Source organism: Caretta caretta, chromosome 3 (assembly GCF_965140235.1).
Source record: "Caretta caretta isolate rCarCar2 chromosome 3, rCarCar1.hap1, whole genome shotgun sequence".
Classification (NCBI taxonomy): domain Eukaryota; kingdom Metazoa; phylum Chordata; order Testudines; family Cheloniidae; genus Caretta; species Caretta caretta.
The window spans coordinates 113680501-113696751 of record NC_134208.1 but is presented as its reverse complement, the minus strand read 5'-3'; the positions used below and the strand labels follow the sequence as shown (position 1 = coordinate 113696751).

Here is a 16251-nt window from a genome sequence, read left to right as displayed (position 1 = left end):
GCTGTGTCTCAACCATGACCTAGCTGAATATCTAGAGAAAAAACAGTTCATTCCCCATGTCCCTGGCTCTGTTAATGAGACCAACAACAGGTTAGTGCTTGTGGTGGTGATAGTGGGAGTTGTGACATGAACACTGAACTGACATCAACTCATTCCACAGAAGCCCCGGAACAGCCTTGAGACAGTAACAACTTTCTGTCTCTGTCAGCGTCAGCTGTACTTGAACTGGTGGCCAGGAGGTAAAAGACACCACATACCATTCATAATCCCACAAATCATCTAATCCCATAGCTTCTAATAGTCACATTAAAAAAAAATCTATGGAAAAACACTGAAACCATCAGCTGGTTCCACATTCCACTTTAGAAAAAAGGAGAATGCCTAGCTATAAAGAATCCTAGAACTGTGCCAAAGTTTGACTCACTGCTTGTTTAGAAAAATATCAGATTAAAAAAATTAGAGGAGAAAACTCCATAAAATTAAGAAAACAAGTTTTTCATTCAAAGATAAAGTAGCTGAATGTTTGGATTCACTTGACTCATCAGACAAGCATTCTGGAAAGATTTACATCAAATGATTAGTTTTAGTCAGTAAAGAAAATCAAATAATGAGTATTAGTAATGTCGTGTGCAGTCTAGTGCTTAGAGAAAGGGATAGAGGCACAACCTACACCTTCTGTTCCCACCTCTACCTCAGTCTCACTGAAAAACTTCTCTTCATATGTGAGACGTGAATAGTAATTCCTATTTGTCTAACAGAATGCAACGAGGTTTAGTTGTTTCAAATGACTTTGAGAATTTTGGATAAAAGACACTGAATGTGCATATCATTTATTTTGATTTTTTCAGCTGGGGGCTGAAAAGAACAGACCTACTAACACTCCCAGCCCCAAAATAATCTCCCTCCCACATACTACAATCAGCTCACTTCACCCAGAAAGTGGCTCTTAAAATACCTGGGTTCTGTCACACTGTTAAAGTGGTGCATTAGGACCACTTTGAAATCAAAGGGTTTGCATAAAGTGCAACTTCCCCTTGATTTTAGTCCGTGGTGGGCAACCTGCAGCCCGCTGGGGTAATCCACTGGCGGGCCACGACAGTTTTGTTTACGTTGACCGTCTTCAGGCATAGCCACCCGCAGGTCCCAGTGGCCGTGGTTTGCCATTCCCGGCCCATGGGAGCTGTGGGAAGTGGCGTGGGCTGCAGGGACATGCTGGCTGCCGCTTCTTGCAGCTCCCATTGGCCAGGCACGGCGAACCGCAGCCACTGAGGACTCGGGTGGTGCCTGAGGATGGTCAGTGTAAAAAAAACTGTCTCCCAGCCCACCAGTGGATTACCCGGACAGGCTGCGTGCGGCCCACGGGCCACAGGTTGCCCACCACTGATTTAGATTGACATTTTTTCTGTTTTGTAGTTAAATGCTGGAAGTTTCCATTATATCTGGAAGAAATGATGCATCTGTTCTCATGTTCACTTGTTTCACTATTGCACAAATGGTCCAAAGCTACGTAGTTTATATACCATACATTTTTCAGAGCTACATAAAGCTAAGAGCCTAGTATTGGCTTTCTGAGTCCAGCATAAATGTAAATGAAGTGTATTTAGGTGGGTTGTTAGGTGTTCCATATCATGGCAGGAACCACTACGTTGGCAGGCAATGTGTCTTGGAATACTCTTGTTGCCGTCTTGATGTTCTGTTGAATATATTTCATAGTAAAATAACTTGTCATGCCAAATTTATGGGTGGGTTTCTCTGTTATTGCTGGCCAAATAATCAGAACAATTGGTTACTTTGGAATACACTGTGCACACTCTCTCTCTCTCTGGGTTTCTTACAAGAGTTTAATACATGGGTTGTTGCTTCAGTTCAAAATTTAAGTCTCAGGCTTAAAATCTATCTTGAACGTGCTTGTTTTATTGCTTCCTTTAACATTCACTAATGCTACCCTGGATTTTACATACAAAGTAGAACCAGCAGTGTTTTCCAATCTCCTTCTTTTTACCTTTTTTTCCCCCCAATTAAAAGATCATTGACTTTTCATTTGTATGCTTATACCATAAGTGTTGGTTTCTTGTCAATTTCAACACCTTTTTTCTAAAAACTAATAGCCCTAAAATGAAGGTTTTTAAATATGGTAGAGAGATTCTCTCTCTGGCCACTTCTCTCATCTGCATAAAATCTATGACAATTACAGTAATTGCTTTGTATTATTTTTATCACTTTGTTTATGTAGTAGCAAGAGGCTGGGAAGGTGCTCAGAACTTGTGTATATGAACATTTTAAAAAAAATCTATAGCAAAAGAAATAAAAAAACAACAACCTACGGTATTGCCTGAGAATCAACATTAGGCAAATGTTAATTGTATTTTATGTGTTTTTTTAATGCAGTAGGTGTTTTTGTTCTTTTTAGAAAAAAGTATCATGCTGTCATCATTTGCTCTTATTTCATTCTTCTTCCATCTGTTCTCTCTCTGCTCCCCTGCATACGAGTCTCCCTTTGCACATGCTTCATTGGTTTCCTGTTGCCCAGCCACCTTGTTCACCCGTCCACATATACCTCTTGATGTTACTCTACTATTGGTGACTTGTACTTCTGGTCCTACTGGAGGCTCCAGTTTCTGAGAGCAGCTCCTATTTCCTCACTAGCTCTTCCCATGTCTCTGAGTCTCCTACCCCACTGGTCTGAAATATCTACAGGAAAAATAACCTGAATTCCAGGTATTTTGATGAAAGGAAGAAACTTGGAAATCATTGACTAAGACGTGAGGAGAGAGTATGAAGCAAATTAAACATGTCTTTGAAATTTTGTATGGCAAGAAAAAAGTCCAGTATGATTTTTGAGCTGTATATACAGGCATCCTATCATTGAGCTAGGAAGGTGATGATTCTTGTCTGTATTATTTTTTTATGAGATTACACATGGAATATCACATTCCGTTTTGGACACCACTGTACTAGAAAGATGTGGACAAATGGGACTGAGTTAATGTGGGTCTGGAATAATCAAGTTTAGTAATTTCAGAGTTAGACTACATATGATTTGTTTACTAAACTGGAGATATAATCATCTTTATGTCCATAAAACTTTTGGAGACAAAAGGATGGTGTGATGGTATGAAAAGGTTATACGGTAACTAGAAGTAATGAGAATAAATAAAGACCCAAAACAGGCTTAGTAAAAACTAGATTTACCAGATTGTGGGACATACCCCCAAGAGTAGTTGGCTGAAGCCCCAAAGCTTGGCTCACTTAAAACATGACTGGACAAAGCAGTAGAAAAATATCCTGCAGAGAAAATCTTGTACTGCCTGAGGGATGGATTTGATGACCTAATATATCTCTTCTATCTCTAATTTTTATAGGAAAAGGAGATGCATAGCAACAGTTTTAGTATTATCTAAAATGTATAAGGTAGATACTCTATGCTGTGGTTTCACTAACTTGTCCATTCACATTCTTTCATGCTCACAACTGATATTTCGGCAAGAAAAGAATACCCTATGCAATACCGATTTCTGTTGTCTTGTCTGGTGGTGGATGTCATAATGCCCGGGGCAGCGTGTTACCAATCAGCAGAGGCACAGGAGAGGAGGATAGTTAGCATCAGTTTCCCTGTCCTGCCACAAACTTCCTGTGTGACTTTGAGCAAGTCACTTAGGCTCTCTGTGCCTCAGTTCCCCATCTGTAAGATGGGAATAACAGCACTTCCCTACCTGGTATTGTGAGCATAAACCCATGAAAGTTTGTGAGGCCATCAGATACTACAATAATGGGAGCATAGAAGGATCTAAAAAAGATTTAAAAAGCTGTCAATACATTCTAAACAGCCACAGAATGAAATTGATAGAAGAATGACTAGTTTGATACACACAACCATTCTAGGCAGCAATGAAATTGGCATACGTCATATATCAGTATCATTCTGCAACCACTTAGGAAAGCTAGAATTATGAGGAACAGCTGAGGAACTGCAGTTGTTGCACATGGATCTCACAGGTGGCCCTCCTACCTGCACCATCTTTTGTATAGACCTCTCATGGGTAAGCCCAGGCCTCTAGTTAGTCAGTGTCTGCTAATTTTTTCATAGGTGCCCAGATACTATGGAAAGTGTTCCACAGAACTGTCTAAAACAAAAACAAATCATCCTGTTACTTTTGGCCACAGACAGAAAAATGGAACAGAGAACTCACTTCTTCACTCCCAATTTTTTTTTGGGGGGGGGGGGCAGGGAGGAGAAGAATGTAGGTTGAGCCAAGACAGTTTCACACACACACCCACCCCGACTCTGCAGAAGCCTCTCTTTGTGGCTCAGCATGTTCCATCCACACCTAGGCAAGGATAATAGGCAGAGTTCTGAGGATGCAACATTCACAGTCTCATCTCCCTTCAAACCAACAAGGAGTTCTCAATGCTGTCACAGAATTATATTATTACAGATTCAATGCAACCTCCAGCTCACAGTGGAGGAGGGTAGGCTCACCCCAGGTGCAACTGGGCGCCATGGCTGCACAGCTCATGAGACGCAAGGGAACAGAGAGTAGAGTAGAATATGCCTTCTGATTATATAGTCCAAACACACTGTAGCACCACTTGGTGAAGATTACTGCACTTACAAAACTTCACCATCAACAAAACCAACCTTTATTAATTATTATTATTAAATCAGACAGCAGCAATAACTTAATTGCAGAATGGCAATCAAAAATAAGAGTTCAGTTGCAGAAAAGAAAATAGCTGTGGCTTTCTTTTACTCTTCTCAAAGAGTGAAATAATATGAAGTGGGGAAAAAATAGACAAGTATATTTTTATAATGCTTGAGCAATGGGAATCAGGCTAGCACTGGTTGTAAACATCTAAAATGGTTTCAGTCCAGAATAAAAGTTTTAGAGTTCATTTTCTTATGTATGCCTGCATACACTGATTTGTGTGTATGTAGTGTAGTTTTTAACTCTGTTGGCTCTACTTAAGAGACTTTGTGTAACTCAGCTTTCTTTATCCCCCCCCACCCCCGACCCCCACCCCAAGGAATGATGGAGCAATAAAAGTGGGCAGTGGGTTATCAAGAGATTTGAACCTAGGACTTGTCACTAAAAGCACAAGCTTCTTCCACCTAAGCTAAAGACAGGTTTCAGAGTAACAGCCATGTTAGTCTGTATTCGCAAAGAGAAAAGGAGTACTTGTGGCACCTTAGAGACTAACCAATTTATTAAATAAATTGGTTAGTCTCTAAGGTGCCACAAGTATTCCTTTTCTCTAAGCTAAAGGAGTAATCTCCCCCAGCTGTCAACAGTAGTAGACTTATCTTTGTATGTAGAACAGCCACTCATGGGTCACAATAACACAGTTGACAGTGTATAAACACTAGCAGTGGATGAAAGTTTAGATAAAAACCCAAGGTTATAGATCAGATGCACTGACTTTTAGTTTTCTCTGTGGGTGCTCCACCCCAAGACACCAACCCCACACCACACCTTCCCCCAAGGCGCTGCCCTGCCTATTCCCCCCTGTTCTGCCCCCTCCCCTGAGACCCCAGCCTCATTCCGCCTCCCATCTTCCAAGGTCTTGCTCTTGCTCGACCTCTTCCCACCCCAACTTTGCCCCCTCACTCAGCCACTTCCTACCCCCACTCTGCCATCTTGATGTGCTCCGCCCTCCCAGAGCAGAAAAACAGCTGGGGCTGGTGGGTGCTCACTATTTTTTTTTCCTGTGGATACTCCAGCCCTGGAGCACCCATGGACTCAGCACCTATGTTCTAAATATTTTATAGTAAGTATCCAACCCCATTGGGCCTGAAAAATGGAGGTGAAGATCTTGTAACAAGCACTCATGTGATTTCCAGTACTTCCTGTGCTTCGTCAAACTAGAAACATTGGTCAGGACAGTCTCTTTTTTTTATTAATATTTATTATTTTATAATACCCTCTCATCTGAAGCATTTCAACCTCTGGTCCCAACTGGAGTCAGGAAACACAGAAGTATACAAAAAAGAAAAATGTAAAATGAGTGAAAAATTAATATTGGGGTGGGAGGTTCAAATGTCAGTCATGGTGTACTTCAAGTTTTTCTAAAAATTAGCTCTTATTTTGTTGACCTAGTTCACCCATCCCCCAAAATTCCAAGAACACCAAATCCTCCTGGAATGAATCGCCCTTGTGTTATATATAGAGATTTTATATAAAAAAGTGTAATTTCTTATACAATGAAACAAATTATGACCACTGATTTCTCCCACCATACACTCATATGCAGATTCTGAAATTAATTAAGTGCCCAGTTTCATTCAAAAACTTCAAAGTAAACTGACTTTGACCAATCTCAGGAGTCAGTGAAGTAGGAAAACCAAAAGGGATATCACTTATCACATGCTATGATTCAGCATATCAAGCAGACTTTATTTCCCCACAGAGCAACATGCATAGAAGCCTTTGTACTTATATCGTTTCCCTCTCTGGCAGTTTTAAATGTACATCGTTCTTTCTGACACCATAAGTAAAGGCAAAAAAACCCAAACCAACATTATTCAGAAGGGAATATGAAAGTCAGTCCATTAATCCAGAAGCACTTTTCCCCTGACACTTTCTTGCTTTATTTTGGCTTGCATATTCTTCAGCTACTATTAGAGTGCCTGCCATTTATTCATGGAGGAAGAGAAGCTTAGAGCAACAAAATGAACTGAGGTGTTTTTTTATTGTATTACTCAATTTGCAAGGGAAGTCTAAAAAGCACCAACAGGAACAGAAGGTAAGTGACATAGTTATGCCCTCAGATACATAAAATACCACTCCGCTTGATAGGTCCACATCAGAGAACAGATTAAAGCCCCATGATTGGATTTCAGAGGTTATTTATATCAAATACTTGATTTAGTAAACTTGCTAAAAGTGATTATGTTGAAAGTTTACTATGACAGCTTTAAAAAGAAGGGTAAATACTTAGATAACTGATTTTGTGTTAATTTATCTCCAAGTCCCATCTTAAAACACAACCTGTGCCTTATCTGAAGTACCACCACCATCTGTTTTGGGTAGGACCAGAATCCTGAGGTGACTATGGCCCATACTACAAATATTGATGTATCTTAAATACTTATATGGCCCCCAGGGCTGTAGAACCTGAGCACCTCAGAATCTTTAATGTATTTATCTTCAAAATACTTCTGCGAAGCAGCAAACTGCTTCTATGCTCATTTTATAGATGGGGAATTGAGACAGACAGAACAAACAACTTGCCCGAGGTCACACAAGAAGTCTGTGGCCAAACAGGAAATCTACCAAGTCCCAGGCTAGTGTCCTAACCATTCGGCCATCCAACCTTTCCTATCATATATATCACTCCCTGTTATATAATCTGATACTAATGACAGAAGTCACACTGAGTAGAATCCTGGAAAGGATGAAAGTTACACTGTATTTCACGCGGAGAAGAATAAATCCTTTCAAGATCACAGTTAAGGTCATTGATAGGAAATGTGGAGAAGTATACACAGCTGCATACTTACCTCAACACCTGTACATGGGTAGTGCTTTCCCAGTATATCTCCAAACAAACACCATTCAATACTCCAAATGGAAAATGCTATTTTAGAATGCCATCAAAATACACTCATAACAATAATAACTTGGGGTCATAACTGTATAGCCATGGTAACAGTTAAGTTACTATTTAAAAGCTAGTACTCTCCACAAAAATTGAAGTCACTCATGAAACAAATAAGGACACTGTACTTATTCCTATTTTCTATTTGCAAATGCCAAATCTAAAAGTTGTAAATGTATCATATTCTAAATCTTCATTTTAAGCTTTATTTTTACAAGTCGACAATTTGTGAACAATGAGCAAGTAATGTATGGAAAACAACATTCCTACACAGCCTTAAAAAAGAAGCTATTTGAGATGAGGTACATTTGTTTGTTTTTTTCCTTAAAACTCATCTTAATTTTGAGAGGTTGGTAAAATGAATTAAAGTTCAGACACATTCTAGTTAAACAAAATACCTTCATGTTCTCAGTACAAAACAATGCCCAAGGAAGCAGAGAGTAGAAAAATATCAGGTAGAGATTTTTGACTATCGATCACATTTTTTTCAAGGCTTTATGACAAAAATTTTAGATTTTCAGATTCTACAAAGACAGCAATTAATACATCTATGGATTGTAATAAATCCTTAAAATCAATTTAAAAATCAAAGCATTTCAAAGCCACCAAAGAAACATCATCCATTTTGAGTGTAAAGAAAGTTCCTGAAATTGAAAAGAACACAGCAAAGTTTTAATTCAATCTATTCAGATTGTCTTGTTAACTACTTAGTAAAAAATCAACATTTCTACAAAGTTGGTTCAATTAAACACACAAACCAAACACACACACACACACCTATATTCACAATCAGTAGTGTGAGAGTTACACAAAAGCATATTTCATATGTAACTAAGATATTCTCACTGCTGTATTCAATTTTTGTTTAAAAAAAGCATTTTGAAAAATGAGATTCTATTATGTATCATTGTTCTGCTTCAATGTAAGAACAGAGCAGATAAATAAGCACATACATTTATTATACAGATAGCTCCTTAAAGGTAACTGTCAGACCAGTTAGTTTGTCCCCCTCATTTGAGGTCTCTTTCCCACATTTGGGCCTTGGAAGGTTGAAAGTTCTGGACAATAATGAGGCATACACTTATGACATGATCCAAAACACAACTGGTGGGTTACATTTTTGCCATACCAGTTCTCACACTGTCCCTTAAAAAAAATAAAATAATACTTTTTTCCCTCCTCTAACAAATAGATGACCATAACAGAAAAATACATTTCATCAGATTTTTATACAGGGATGAGAAATATGTCTCTTCCCCCCACGCCCACCATTAACGTCTATTATGAAGAATTGATGGGACTTTTATTGGTAGGGTCTTAAAGGAACACGCCAACTCAAAATCAATTTTCAGACTGAAAATTGTATACTTTCCATTGTAATAAACATGTAATATTGCCACAGAAACTGAAAAGATTGAAAAAGTTGGAGAAAATATTTTTCCTCTACTTTGTGTATAGTCACTTTTACTGTTTTACTAGATAGACATACAAAAGGGAAAACTTTCACATGCTGTAAGGGGAAAGAAAAACATTTTTTAAAACTAGGAAGGCTGACTGGCAGATATAGCACAGACTGTCTTTATTACTGAGACATTATTAAAACTAGGGCTGTCAAGCGCTTACAAAAATCAAACGTGATTAATCTCACGCTTAAAAAACTTATGATTAATCGCGTGCTTAATCACGCTGTTAAATAATAGAATACCATTTAAATTTTTTTGATGTTTTCTACATTTTCAAATATATTGATTTCAATTACAACACAGAACACAAAGTATAAAGTGAGCACTGTACATTTATTTTTGATTACAAATATTTGTGCTATAAAAAACAAAAGCAATAGTATTTTTCAATTCACCTAATATAAGTACTGTAGTGCAATCTCTTTATCATGAAAGTTTAACTTACAAATGTGGAATTATGTATAAAAATAACTGCATTCAAAAATAAAACAATGTAAAACTTTTGAGCCTACAAGTCCACTCAGTCCTACTTTTTGTTTAGTCAGTCACTCAGACAAAAGAATTGTGTACATTTGCTGGAGATCAGGCTGCCCTCTTCTTGTTTACAATGTCACCTGAAAGCAAGAACAGGTGTTCATATGGCACTTTTGTAGTCGGCATTGCAATGTACTTATGTGCCAGATATGCTAAACATTCGTATTCCCTTTCATGCTTCAACCACCATTCCAGTGGACATGCATCCACGTTCTGCTCGATAACAATCCAAAGCAGTGAAGACTCGACGCATGTTCATTTTCATTATCTGAGTCAGATGCCACAAACAGAAGGTTGATTTTCTTTTTTGGTGGTTCGGGTTCTGAGGTCTCCACATAGGAGTGTAGCTCTTTTAAGACTTTTGAAAGCATGCTCCACACCGCATCCTCTCTGATTTTGGAAGGCACTTCTGATTCTTAAACCTTGCATCAAGTGATGTAGCTACCTTTAGAAAACTCACATTGGTACCTTCTTTGCATTTTGTCAAATCTGAAGTGAAAGCGTTCTTAAAACGAACAACATGTGGGTCATCATCCGAGACTGGTTACTAGAACATGAAATATATGGCAGAATGCAGGTAAAATAGAGCAGGAGACATACTATTCTCCCCCAAGGAGTTTAGTCACAAATTTAATTAACGCATTATTTTTTTAACGAGCGCCATCAGCATGGAAGCTTGTCCTCTGGAATGGTGGCCGAAGCATGAAGGGGAATATGAATGTTTAGCATATCTGGCATGTAAATATGTTGCAATGCCAGCTACAAATGTGCCATGCAAACACCTGTTCTCGCTTTCAGGTGACATTGTAAACAAGAAGCCAGCAGCATTATCTCCCATAAATGTAAACAAACTTGTCCGTCTTAGTAATTGGCCGAACAAGAAGCAGGACTGAGTGGACTTGCAGACTCTAAAGTTTTACATTGTTTTGTTTTTGAGTGCAGTTATGTAGATTTATTTTGTTACATTTGTGAGTTGCACTTTCACAATAAAGAGGTTGCATTATGGTTTGTAAAAGATGAATTGAAAAAATATTTCTTTCATTTATCATTTTTACAGTGCAAATATTTGTAATAAAAATAATATAAAGTGAGCTCTGTATACTTCATAGTCTCTTTTGTAATGAAATCAATATATTTGAAAATGTAAAAAAAAAAATCCAAAAATATTTAATACATTTCAATTGGTATTCCATTGTTTAACAGTGCAATTAAAACTGCGATTGATTGTGATTCATTTCTTAATCGCGATTCATTTTTTAAGTGAATCACATGAATTAACTGTGATTAATCAACAGCCCTAATTAAAACATATTAAATGCTTTCAGTAAAGTACAAAAAGTAAAATTAAAAGACATTGTCAAGAATTTTTAATTAGAATTTTTCTTCTCCACCATCTGTTTGCTTTTAGAGAAGACAGACATAGTTGATGATAAAAGAAGAGCTATGTTCTTTTCCATTTGGCAAAAGACAGGTTTTTTCCCCCCAAGTGTTCTTATTTTAACAATTTTAAATTTACCGAGTACATCTCATGCTAAAATAGCATCAAAGACTATCAGCTCTACAAATATTAGACTGCTGCTTTAGAAATGGGAAGGCTGGGGACAGCAATAAAACCAAGTTTTAGCAGGCCCAACAATAATAGTGGCTATTTTAAATTTATGGTGGAACAAAAAGTGTGAGCAAGTGAGAATTTAGTGTTCGTATAAAAAGGAGCTAGACTGGCCATCCTGGACACTGAAGTGCTCTATTAAACCAGCCACAAGAGGTTCACAGAATAGGTATCCTCCATATACAGATTCTTGGTCTCTCCCTTGAGACTTCCAACAAGAATGCCAATTAGTGCCAACAGAGGTAGCGGTTTCAGTAACGTGATAAAAATCCGACAATAGTACTCATTTCATATTGACCACTGAACAGTTAATCCTATGGCAATAACAACCACTCAAAACAGCTAAGGTAGATATGATATTTCACATACTATATGAACATTCCGTAGGCAATGTGAACATTCTAGACGCAAATGCATGCAAAGGGTAATAACGTAACACAAAAATACTGCAGCTACAAGGAAAAAAAGCCTCCACATTTTCCGCAAACTTCACAGGACTAACCAGGATTTAGGAGATCTAATCTCCCCACCGCCAGGGGATCCTAGTCATTCACATTAAGGAACTCCAGTTGATGCTCTCAAAATGTAAGTCCCCTCCTTGTCTATGGCAACGTGGCAGAAACAGCAACTACACTGTCCCACAGCTGCTCTGAAGCCGTAAAGTCAAGTCACAAGTTGTGATTCACTATTTTTTTACTTGAGTTTTATCCCAATGGAGTCACACTGACATAAAACTGGAATCATACCATGGAGAATCAGGCCTAGAATGTAAAACAGGAGTTAATGTTACCTTTCCACGGTTTTCCCTTTTGAGTTGATCCAAGTATACGGTTGACATGGGAGGAACCACAGTGTTTAGCACAGCTCCACATCCACCATACTCTGCCCATTTTTTCCACATAGCCTTGCAAATAAGAGGAAAGATAGCTATGCAAAGAGGAACTACCACATATAGACACTTTCTCACTCAGAAAGGCATCACAGCTTTTTTTCAAACATATTTTCTTCCCTCTTCATACTGTTCAATAAGGGAATGGAAAGTGTATGGCCAAAAATGGCAAGAAATTTTGTCCATAAAAAAGTTTAATAGCCACTGGCAAACTTAATATTTTTAAATAGGCAAATAAATAGCACATCTTGACATGTAAAAAAAAAAATCATTTGGTCAGGCCTAAGACCAAACAAATCAGGCCCATCCCCAGCCTCTACCTTTCCATTTCTTGGAATACACACCTGCCAGCTGCCTCTTCAGTCTCACTTTCAGTTTCAATTCTGGTAGGCTGTATTGCTTACAAACATATTTGCAGAGCCTGAGGAAAAGGCTGCCCATGAGCTCGCCCCAGAGTAGTGCCACTGATCAACAAAGCAACAACACTTACTACGCAAAACATTGTCAAAAGCACCAAGTAAACAAATACAAAACCTAGAGAAACCCATGTTTGTCCTCTATTCCTTTTCTGTTCTCGTAGCTCTAGTTGTTTCCTGTAATAATGATTGGTACAACATTTTCAGATCTGAAAATTGATTGTGTGCCTTTATCTTGATCTTGCATGTGAGTAGTCCCATTGACATCACCAAGACCACATGAAATTGTTTGCATGCCTACCCGCACAATGAAAGCCTTAGTGATGTTAAAATGTGGGCCTGAAAACTTTTCAGTTTTAGTCAGATCATTTCTGTTTTAATTTCTTCTCAAAATACGTGCTAGCTTTCTCATCAACTCTTGTATTTTAGTTTTAAAGTGAATATGGTTCTCCTGGGGGAAAACCAATGGCTCCTTCTACAATGCTCAGCTTATTTGAATTATTCCTGACGTCTTTAATAAGGGACAAAGATCAAATCAGCAACACATTAACAAGAGAAACACCTATGGTAAAAATTATTAATGTATTTTTTATACTTCATTCTTCAAAAAATGTTTTAGACAAAGATCTGCAAATTTCTAAAATGCTTAAATAAGCTGGGCAAATTTAATGGCCAAACTACTAAGGAACATTACAATCAAGGATAAAAGAAGCTTTGAACCTAAAATCTCACTCAAACTTCAGAAACAGAAATCTATTCCATCATGAATAAACAGAATATTAAATTTATTCAGATACCTGTTCATTCCTGTCTCCTCTATAATGTAAAAAACTTAACTCCTAGTATTTCTGAACTAGAGATATGAAAATATATGACTTGTTATGCTTGAACTTCCACATTTTATATCCTGAGGGCAATAACTATAGTTTTCACTTGCAATTCCAAGTTCTAATCTAAATTAGTAGTGGAGATGTAGATTTATAAACCCTTTCTCCGTACAGTTTTAAAAGGCAAGATAAAAGACCAAAGGCCTTAATTTAGTTTCAAATTTTAGAAATAGTCTCCAGTGCACTGTCCTCTACCTTTTGCCAAAGCTCTATTTTCTCAGCAAGTTCATTCTGATCATCCTTTTCCCTACTTCCTGCTTTTTAAACACATACTCATAGGTATTTACAAAAAGCACTGCACGTTTTTCCCTCCTCACCAGTAGCATAGCTGTGTGTAAACTGAGCTTCTCATTTGGGGACTATACCAATACATCACGGCGTCTTACACAAACTCAGAATATAAAATCCTGCAGATTTACTTCCCAAATTCTTCACAAAACTTCTTTTGCTTCCACTCATCGACCCAAAAGTCTGAAATACACTATTTTTCTAGGGAATCACCTCTTTCCAACTCAGGAAGCCAGAGGCTTAGCCTCACCCCCTGTGCTTCCCCTAGCCACATAGTTGAGAGATTTCAGAGGAACAGCCGTGTTAGTCTGTATTCGCAAAAAGAAAAGGAGTACTTGTGGCACCTTAGAGACTAACCAATTTATTTGAGCATGAGCTTTCGTGAGCTACAGCTCACTTCATCAGGGTTCACATTCTTTGCGAGAAACATTCAGCCTGAATGAACACTATTAGGAATATGGATTAGGAAGGTACAGAGGACCGTGCAGTCCTTGAACCTAAGGAAATCCAGGGTCAAGACACTCTCGAGAAAGGAGCCTCTCTTGTTAAAAAGTTGAACAAAACTGAAAAATACCTTTGCAGGCCTGGTTATTCAAGGACTAGAGAATTAAACTAGCCAGGCCCGGATCAGCATCGCAGCTCTGCACCACACTGAACGCCGCTACATTTTCCAGCTGGGGCCAATTTCGGATCCCGTGGGGCTCTGGCGAGCGACGAAGCACTCTGGGTGGGGAAACTGGCACAGCATGTGCGCTGGGCCACTTGCTCCTTGCTCAGCCTGGCTCTCCGTGCACACACAGGCACAGGGCTCCGCAGTGCCCCGCGATGCTTAGCAGGCCGGCTGATCGCCAGGGCATCCATCCTCCCCTGCCGCCGCCACGCAGGGGATGCACGTCAAGGCAGCAGGAGCTGCAACAAGTCCCCCCGGTGACTGGAGGGGGGCTGAGCCGGCCAGGCATGCGAGCGTCCCAGCCCTGGGGAGGGGGCTCCCCACGCGGCATTCACACCCCCCCCCCCCAACGCAGCCCGCCGCCCTTACCTAGATAGTGCCTCAGGTCCAGCAGAAAGCGCGGGGGTCCCCCGTTGAGCTGGAAGAAGAGGGAGCCCAGGCAGAAGAGCAGCAGGGCGGCCATGCAGAAGCCGTAGTCTCGGAGCGAGAGGAAAGGCAGCAGCGAGAGGGGCCGCCTCCTCCTCCAGGCACCCCCCTGCCCGGGGCCCCCTCCAGCTGAAGGGGCCACATGGGGCCGGGGCTCCTGGCAGCCCCTGCTGCTGTGCTGCTGCGGCTGCTTCTTCATCGTCCCCGCCGCCGCCGCCCCCGGGTCACACAGCCCGCCGGGGACAGCGCATCCTCCATCCGCCTGCCCCGCTCCGCCCGGGGGGAAAGTTAGCGGGAGCTCAGGCGAGCTGCCCCCTCCCCATGGCCGGCTGCCCCGAGCCCGGCTGGGAGCGCGAGTCCCGGGCGCCGCCGCCGAGTCCGGCTAGGCGGAGGCGGAGGCGGGGGGGGTCACCATCCCACTCCCTCGCTCCCGGGGGCTTCTCTCCTCCTCCTCCGCTCCGCCGCCGCGCTCTCTCCCCGGTGTCAGGTTACAGCCCAGGCACCGCGGGCTGCCGGCTCCAACTCGCCGCGAAGTTGTCTGCGCCCCCGAGCCCGCTGCTCGCCTTCTGCTGCGCGGCGCTCGCTCCTCCCCGAGCCGCGCCGGGGGCCTGCTGTTTCCACACCAGCGACCCCTGGGGGCTCTGCCGCTCACTCCCGCTCGCTGGATGGCGCTCAGGGGTGGAGTAAGGCCAGGGCCATACAGCAGCAATGAAGCTCCCTGCACTAGGGGCCCTGCCACCTCCGCCTCTAAGCCCCTGTTTCCCAACCAATCAGCTGCCTTCTGCAACCTCCTGCTCCCTCCAGAACTGATTCCCCTGCCCTTCACATCCTCAGCTTGTCCCAAGCCCCCTTACCGTCCCACTTTGCAACCTGACTTCCTTGCTCTCTCTGCCTTGCCTCCAAGGTAGCACTAGATCAGCGGTTCGGGACCCCTCAGGGGGTCCTGAGGTTATTACATGGGGGATCAGGAGCTGTCAGCCTCTACTCCAAACCCCGCTTTGCCTCCAGCAGTTATAATGGAGTCAAATATATAAAAAGGTATTCTAATTTATAACAGGGGTCACGCTCAGAGGCTTCCTATGTGAAAGGGGTCACCAGTACAAAAGTTTGAGAACAACTGCACTGGATGGCCCCACCTTTTCCAATGTCCTGTGCTTCCCCACTCCAACTCTCCCCGGGACATCTTCAGCAGGGCCAGAGTTAGTACTTTAATTCCAAATTTCTAACATCCGAAATCTTTTGTGCTTTGGATTTCATTAAAGGTAAAATGAGAAGCAGAATCAACAACAATCGTGTTTTTCTTTTTCTGCTCCTTTATGATCACCATCATCTCCTTGTTTGACATGGGTGGCATACCTAGACCTCACTTCACTCTCTGCGGGAGGCCTTTGGCAAGATCATCAGAGGGCCTGATTAAGACTAGCACACAATGCTGCAGCAGTCCCACTTCCCACTTGAGGGGAATAAGCTGAT

The 16251-nt window shown here is 41.0% G+C and overlaps 1 protein-coding gene across 3 annotated transcripts in view; it reads right to left on the bottom strand.

Annotated features, from left to right (window-relative positions):
- UST (uronyl 2-sulfotransferase) overlaps positions 1 to 15361 on the bottom strand; it is a 300004-nt gene extending 284643 nt beyond the window's left edge. For 2 of the 3 annotated variants that reach the window (XM_075126796.1, XM_048844295.2), the window contains exon 1: positions 14722 to 15361. In XM_075126796.1, coding sequence (XP_074982897.1) covers positions 14722 to 14977 — 256 coding nt within the window. In that variant the 5' untranslated portion in view covers positions 14978 to 15361. The remainder of the gene's footprint in view (positions 1 to 14721) is intronic. The other variant, XM_048844294.2, reaches the window with a different exon arrangement.
- Between the last annotated feature and the right edge of the window lie 890 nt (positions 15362 to 16251).